This window comes from Cladophialophora carrionii (assembly GCF_000365165.1).
Source record: "Cladophialophora carrionii CBS 160.54 unplaced genomic scaffold supercont1.1, whole genome shotgun sequence".
Classification (NCBI taxonomy): Eukaryota; Fungi; Ascomycota; class Eurotiomycetes; order Chaetothyriales; family Herpotrichiellaceae; genus Cladophialophora; species Cladophialophora carrionii.
In genome coordinates, this window is record NW_008481816.1 from 3338886 (window position 1) to 3346989 (window position 8104).

The following is an 8104-nucleotide window of genomic DNA, read 5'->3' on the forward strand; positions in this document are numbered from 1 at the left end:
AATGAATCATGCGGCTTGCCTTAACATAGTACGCACGGCCGCTTTTACTTGACCCATTGGTCATTCGGTTGCAAGCGCTGACTTTCCGTGAGTGACTTGCATGGCCCCATCTTAGCTCCACTGCAGTGGAATCCGCAGGGCTGGTAACGCTACCACGGAATGAGCTTTGGGGCCCTAAGATCTTTGAATCGCCCAATATCTGCTGGTAGCAAGAGGTCAAGGACCATCGACCGCCGCTATTCCTCCGCCTCGGACCTCACTGACTGACGTCTAGCCTAATCCTGATGTATTTACCTCGCCAACCAGAGCCTTGACCGTTGTGCTCAGCCGAGCCCCAGTCAAAGATGAGTGACAAGACCTGAAGAAGGATTGGATCCTACAGCCTACGAGGCAAACTGCCCTGGGACTGCGCCATGTCAAATGCCGCAGGGAGGATCCAACAGAAACGGTTTGGGATCTTTGCTGGCTCAAGAGAGGATGCAATATATGAATTGTCTGATGGCCATCTCCTTTTCGTGCTCTGGCGCTGCGGGTTCTACCAAGTCGTTCGTTCCTGTCTCTCACCGTTTCAATCGACATGAAGATGCTAATCCAACTTCCTTCTGTCCTTTCCCTCGTCGTGGGGGCTTTCGCTCTCCCCCAGCTGCACACCAGAGCCAACACCAGTGTCGTTGGTGACACCAAGATTACCTGGAGTACAAAGTGCAAAACGCTTGCTGGCGAGAGTCCTCTACCCATGAAATGTGCTGATTTCTCTGTTCCCCTCGACTATACGAAACCGAACTCGACAAAAACACTGGATCTCACACTTGTGCGATTCGACGCCGTCCGGAAGCCCGTCAAGGGCAGTGTGTTGTTCAACCCTGGTGGTCCGGGAGGTAGTGGCGTTCAATTCGTTATCGGACGCGCCCAACAACTAATGACGTGAGCATAATGGCTTCTGCTACGATCCCGCAAGCTGACCCTTTCAGTGTCCTCGGCGGCCAGTTCAATCTGATCGGCTTTGACCCAAGGTATGCCCCCCTTGCCCCATGTCCGATCGACGACACTCTGGGAGAACCGAAATCAACTCCGTGGTGCTAACCCAACCAGAGGCGTGAACAACACTCTGCCATATGTCTGCGACAGTGATCTCTATGACGGGGTCCCGCTCTTGTTGAGCAACGCTTCCGACGTCGCTATAGGTCAGAATTTCGCCAATGCCGAAATTCAAGCTGCTCAATGTCTGGCCGCGACCAAAGATATTGGAGGTCTCATTGGTACCGCCTTCGTTGCTCGGGATATGGCTCGCATAGTCGACGCACTCGGAGAAGATGGACTACTGCGGTACTGGGGTAAGCAGAAGCAGATGAAGAGAATGATTCCAGAGCATCTTCTAATTTGTTTTCAGGGTTTTCGTATGGCACCGTGCTGGGAGCCACCTTCGCAGCCATGTTTCCCGAGAAGGTCGGCAAAATCGTGATTGACGGGAATGTCAATGTCCATGAATACTACTCTGGATGGTACGCCAGCATAATTTCACACCCAGGCCTCACTAACGCCTCTGTAGGGACGTCAGCACCCTCGCCAGCGTCGACGGTACTGTAGCCGGCTTCTTCTCTGGCTGCGTTACGTCCGAGTTGTGTGCCCTAGCAGGCTTGAACCAAACCGCAGAACAACTGGCACAGACTGTCGATGACTTACTGGAGAGCCTCAAGACGAACCCTCTTCCAGTCACAATTAAAGGCCACGCCAACAACGAACTCCTCGCCCCATATGAAGGCACGTCCATGCTGATCGACTACAGCACGGTCAAGCAAGTGATGTTCTCCCAACTCTATTCTCCCGACGCGTGGCCTCTGCTTGCGGAGGGCCTTCAGTTCCTATTGACCGGCAACTTGACCGGGTTCTTCGAAGTGTTCACGATCTTGACCGGCGGAGGCGAAGGGGGCGAATCAGACCAAGCTCTCCAGGGAATCGAGTTCGGCGAACAGGCTCTCCGGACGGACAATCTCACGACTCTCGATCCCCTGATCAGCGCCGTCACCGCCTCCAGCAAATGGGGCGGCCTGGACTTTGGCCTCGTAAACGCGATCCAGTCTGTCCGCTGGAAGCAGACCGCCAAGGAGATATACTCGGGCGACTGGCACGTTCAGACCAAGCATCCCATCTTGATCATCGGCAACAGTTACGACCCGGCAACACCGTTGATCAGCGCACAGAATACGAGCGCCTCCTTCGAAGGCAGTGTTGTCCTTCAGCATAACGGCTACGGGGTAAGTTCCACGTCCACCTCACTGACTGTACGAAGGAGGTCGGCATCACTGACATGACTTGATTACGATTTACAGCACACCTCACTCGCGCAACCGGGCCTCTGCTCAGCCAGGGCCGTGCAGTCCTATTTCGTCGATGGTGTACTGCCGGCACCTGGTACGGTCTGTGAACCTGACGTCGCGTTGTTTTCCGGCGAGACATGGGAAGAAGACTTCGCGCCGCTCAGCCTCAACGGAACGGCTGCGTCCATCACGAAGAGAGAAAACGATGTGACGTTGCTTACTGCTTTGAAACAAGTTGGCAAGTCCGTCCACCGGATCAATAGACGGGTGAGATAAACTTATGTAGCGTAATGAAACTTTCATTTTTGCATGTAACTACCAATTGTGACTCTTACAATGGTTCGTACTATGTACTCGCCTCCGCAGTACTCCGTATGCTACAACGTTTTAGGGCACTTCCGTGCTCGGTCGTGTGTGAACAACCCTGGTTGTATTTCCAACCACTGACAGAGCCGTCCCTTCACCTCTATGCCCTTGACTTCCTTCGACAGAAGACAGAAGCTCCTCTCTTCTCGGAATCATGTTACTTCTGCTCCGAACTAGGTGGCATGTGTGTCCATGGCGAATTCATTTGCGAAACAAGCGTGTCCCATCTCTGATTCTCGTCCGATCGCATGCGAAGGTACATACATACATAGTAGTACAAGTACATAGTGAGCAGCATCATTGGTAGTATGGTATGCCCGACGGCGGCTGCTCTATTCCCAAACAGACACTATGAAATGTTAACACGAGCTGGCAGCGCGGAGAGCTCCGTTGTATACATTATACTCCGTAGTACGCAGTACTTACTTAGTATTCCAAAATATGCGAGCAAAACAACTGATGTGTGCCAACGAAGACTCTCAGCGAAATCTCCACCCGTTGTTGAGAGAGCTTGGATATGTATTCGCTGGACGACCTCAGTGTAGATTGATGTGGACGGCAACGACATTTGCGTCCAAACCCCTGCTCGGTTCAGGTCTGTTGGGAGTCGACAGTATAAACACTGCGCGATGAACATCACTAAATGCGGCGGTACTATGCAGTCGATCTCTCCAGAACTCCAAGTGCTCCGCATGGAACGGCTGGGGCAGTGTTCTGAACAGAATCTGATGATGGGCGGTCGAGCATGTGGCCTCTGGTCCGGACGAGGATTCGTTGTGAGTGCCATGCATGAGCGGAAGGCCATCTTTGCAAAATTGGGGGTACGGCTTCGAGAGTGTGTCCGCTTTCTCGGATGTAAAAGGCTGCTGAGGCCATCGCGAGCGCGGTTGGAGCCACAGTCTACTAAGTACCTAAGTAGTAAGTACTACATATATACAGTATGTATCTCGAAGCGGTGGGGAGACGATCTGTCGTCTCTGCTCATCTACATCCCGCGCATTCAACATTGGCTGCCTCGCATCGTGGACAATCGGTTTTCTTTCAGCACCCACCAAATGTTGATCGTCGAAAGCGCCCTCAGAGACGGCGGGAGCGGTCAAGGAGTTTGCTCGAAAAGTGAGGCCTTACAGTTTACTCGCCGGCGATGGCAAGTCACACTAGTCGTCGCCGCGTTTTCTTTCCATCATCCTCTTCCAAAGTTCAGAAGTTCAGAGAGCGAATGAAGCTGAAGTGGACATGAGTGTTACATACTTGAGTACATAGATTTATTGCTGCTGCTGCTTGGAGGTCCCATAAGTCGCAAACAACTTGGGGAGGTTCCGCATTTTGAGCCAAGCTTGCTTGGCAACCAATACTTTCCGTATATAGTAATCTAGTTCATGCATTAACCAAGCTAAACCTCCGGGAGCGAATTTAGTGCTCTCTATTAAGGTCTATCTGTATTATATTGTATTCTTCGCTGTATATCGAAAGCGCAAGTCACTATATTCCCGTGAGAGCGATGGACTCTAGCACGACAGTACTAGTACTACATAGTACTGGGTACTTATGTACTACAAGCGCTGCAGTTCTACGTCTGAACAGAGTGCGAACTCCAAGAGATTTGCCAGTCCGTGCCACCTTGTTCCGGCAACGTTGACGACGTACACGGTATTGTTTTTTTTGAAGTTACATCCGATGTGATGCTAGAGTCTATATCCCATCATGTCGCTCGTGAAGTGCAGAGGGTCCGAACCGACGAGGACGATCGTGGTGCTCTAAATTGAAGCTCTGTTGAAGGTCGCTGTTGCTGTGTAATACTATACTGTACCGTACATACCTACTTGGCACAAAGTAAGTAGTAAGTATTCCTGCTCGCCCAAAGAGGGTGTGTACTGGTCTAACTTCAATCTCAGCTCGATGTTATGCCTAGGTAGGGTATGTACTTACATAGTGTACTATGTACTGTACTTACTTCCATTGTGTACTTAACTTAAGTACTTTACGGGCTCCCTATCACCTGACCGTGAGCGCGGTGCATCATCGGAACCGCCTCCGGCCACTCTGCAAGTACTTACATACTGTACTTATGCCCAAAGAATAGACAATACTACTACTTAGTACAGTATGTAGGTATTAATCCTCTGACAACTCTGTACTACGTACATATGTACCATGTACTCTCGCAAGCTGTGAGCGACCCTGTACATTCGCTCACTGAGCTCCACATGTGTGCACTGTTAGATCCTGTCGCAGCTACTACTGTACATAATGTACTTACTTTACTTGGTACACTACTGTAGTACTAGAGGAGGACTTGAAGAAATGGCAGGAAGAACTTCGACACGGCGGGAAAGAGCAGCAGCGTTAGGGTCAATCTGTGCCGTCATTTAAATACATTGGTCATTGAGGCCAGAATTAAATATTTGGCGACCTCATCATCTCCGCCTCGCCTCAGACTCACTTGTGCTTCACTGTTGCAACACATCCGAAGTTGGCATATGAAGATGAGAACTTTGCAAAGTGGAAGTTGCGATCTGGAAGAGAAGGCTTCATGTGCAGAGTACAAGTACAATACAGTAGTACGACGTATGTATCTTGTGCTTTTACACTCCACGACCTCGAAAGCGCTGAGGGTGGTGAGGGCGGAGGACGGCTAGGCAGAGTGGGACCGCTCAGCCAAGCCCTCCGATCAATGTCAACACTTCGGGAGACTAACTTAGTCGGGTACTATGTAGCAATCGGGGAGAGTTGAAAGCATGGCAGGACTCAAAATGAAAGCATTCTTAGTACAAGGTCATCATGAAGAACCGTAGGTGGAGGACTAGAGTGACCACGGTTGTTGGCCAAAGCTGTACAGGGCACCGACGAGAACAACCTGCAGAAGAACCTTGGAGAAGTACTGAATACAAGTACAGTGTAGTAGAGGTAAGCAGCTTTCGCCGAGAGCATGACCAAGGGCTCGAAACGAACATTTGTACTGACTCAGTGCTCAGGCACGACTCCATGTCTACGATTTGGACAGTGTGGACTCGTGCGAACATACAGAAGCATTCAAAATGCAAAAAGACTCTTGATCGACCTGCTAATCTGAGCCCCCGTCGCGGAGTCGCAGGCTAACTTTCTACAGTAAGCCCAGCACGGCCCACTTAACTGTTAAGCAATCGCTCGCCAAAGCAAGCTTCCCCAAGCGGCAGCAGCGGTAGCCCGCCACGCGGCTTCTGGGCACGAAACAGGGAAACGGTTGGTTCAATGCCGTCATCGATGCAGGGGATCTTAGAGATCCACGGCAGCATCAAGATCAATATTAATGGCCGCCATCAAGCCAGTTGTACTTTGTACCTGGTTCTTCCCTCGCCGCTGTGTTTCCAGGTTGCTTCAGACCATTCATTTCCAGTCTCCTCTGTCCTCGACGCTGCTTGCCGGTCCCCGAATCTTCGCTCACCCTCTTCTTCACTGCAGTCCAGGACTCGATCGCAGCCCCGGCCCGATGGTGGGAAAGCGGACACTCAACACCACCAAGACGCGTGCAGATGACCGCTGGCGGAACCCCGATCTGGAATCGGGTCATCATGAGCAAAGACGGTTTGCCGGTTTCAAAGATGCCGTGGAATATGCCCTCGATCGCCGAACGACCGCCGCATTGAAGGAACAACTGCGGTCTGGTGTCGACAGAAGAGAGTTTGAAAAGTACAGGAAAAGTGAAGAAGAGGTACATATCATAAGTACTAGTACCTCCATGTTGCACACACGAGGAGGACGGGGTGCTGACTGACGTGTTTGTTGGCGTACAACACAGATCAAGAAGATCAAGAACAAGAAGGTTCGCAAATTCTACGAAAAGCAGAATGCGGTGCTGAACGACTGGGCTGAAGTCGACACCATCGTGCTGGCCATGGCGGACGAAGTCCTAGAGAGCATGAATACGGACGCCGATCATGACGGGATCCGCGAGAGAGAAGGCCGACTTCAGCACGTGGAGGAACACATCGACGCGCTGCTGCCAGAAGACGTTCGAAGCGCACGGGCAAAGGCCGACCGAAACGCCCGATGGGCCGTCAACATCAACGTCATCGCCAATGTCATTCTCCTCGTGGCCAAGGGGATCGCAGCCCTGAAGTCGTCGTCTCTGTCGCTCATCGCTTCACTGCTCGATTCTGCGTTGGATCTGCTATGCACCGTCATCGTCTGGACGACCACCAGGCTGGTCTCGTGGAGGCTTTCGGCTCTAGCGCGGAAGTTCCCTGTCGGTCGGCGGAGACTGGAGCCGATCGGAATTCTGGTCTTCTCCATCATCATGGTCATCTCGTTCATCCAGATCTTGCAAGAGTCTGTCGAGAAGCTGCTACCGAGCGGAGATCACTCGATAGCCACACTGCCAGCATTGGCCATTGCCTCCATGGCCGGAACGGTCGGAATCAAAGGCCTGATCGGTCTGGGCTGCCTGAGGATCAAAACCACCCAAGTACAAGCCCTGGTGCAGGATTGCAAAACAGACGTCTATTTCAACACCCTCAGCTTGCTCTTCCCACTCATTGGCAAACAGGCCGGTGTGTGGTGGCTGGATCCCCTGGGCGCGGCGCTGCTGTCGCTGTACATCATCTACGACTGGGCAGACACGTGTCTGGAGAACGTCACGCGGTTGTGCGGCCTGGCCGTGGATGACTCGCTGCAGAAGAAACTGATCTACCTCGCCTACCGCTTCAGCAGCGTCGTGTCAGGCTTCAAGTCCGTCACTGCGTACCACGCCGGAGACGGCGTCTGGGCGGAATTCGACATCCTCTTGGACGAAAAGACCCCTTTACGGCGCACGCACGACATAGCCGAGACGTTGCAGTATTGCTGTGAGGCACTCACCGAGGTGGACAGGGCATTTGTCACTACAGACTGTAAGTTCTGCTGTACTTTCATGATACAATTCGAGTATGCTGATAACCCTCTCGCAGATTCCGCCCAGAACCCGGGAGGGCATTCTCAAGATTCGGTATGACCGTGAAATAAAATTACATGCACGACTCGTAGTAGCTCGTTGCAGTGAATAGTCATACTGTAGTCGTTGTGCATAGCTGGGATGTGTCTCATACGTACGTAGCATATGTGTAGCGGTACCACGGTAAAACGATGGGCACTTGTTTTTCCGATTTCTGGTGTCCCTCCTTCCTGTCCTTCTTCCGCAGGCATACTCGTCGGCTTAGTATGCAGTACATGTAGTACCTCCTGATGAGTACTATCTGATGTACCCCTCCTGGTCCGAGCCTCTTGCCTCGATGCGATCCGGACCGAGCAGAGAGGAAGTCAAGCATTTCCCCAGTCAATCACAGAACGCGTGGATGGGCTTCGTCATGGCAGGACAGAAGGATAACCAGGACAGAAGGATAACCAGGACAGAAGGATAACCAGGACAGAAGGATAACCAGGACAGAAGGATAACCAGGACAGAA

The 8104-nt window shown here is 51.9% G+C and overlaps 2 protein-coding genes across 2 annotated transcripts; both read left to right on the top strand.

The window, feature by feature from the left end:
• Positions 1-577: 577 nt before the first annotated feature.
• Positions 578-2594, top strand: G647_01187 (uncharacterized protein; the record flags this gene model as incomplete). Its single annotated transcript, XM_008724588.1, has 6 exons — positions 578-924; positions 972-1013; positions 1093-1334; positions 1391-1502; positions 1550-2255; positions 2331-2594. 6 exons carry the CDS (start codon positions 578-580, stop codon positions 2592-2594), a joined length of 1713 nt encoding a protein of 570 aa, XP_008722810.1.
• Positions 2595-6153: 3559 nt separating this feature from the next.
• On the top strand, positions 6154-7653 carry G647_01188 (uncharacterized protein; the record flags this gene model as incomplete). Its single annotated transcript, XM_008724589.1, has 3 exons — positions 6154-6375; positions 6463-7552; positions 7610-7653. The coding sequence occupies 3 exons, from the start codon at positions 6154-6156 to the stop codon at positions 7651-7653; spliced, it is 1356 nt and encodes a 451-aa protein (XP_008722811.1).
• Positions 7654-8104: the final 451 nt, after the last annotated feature.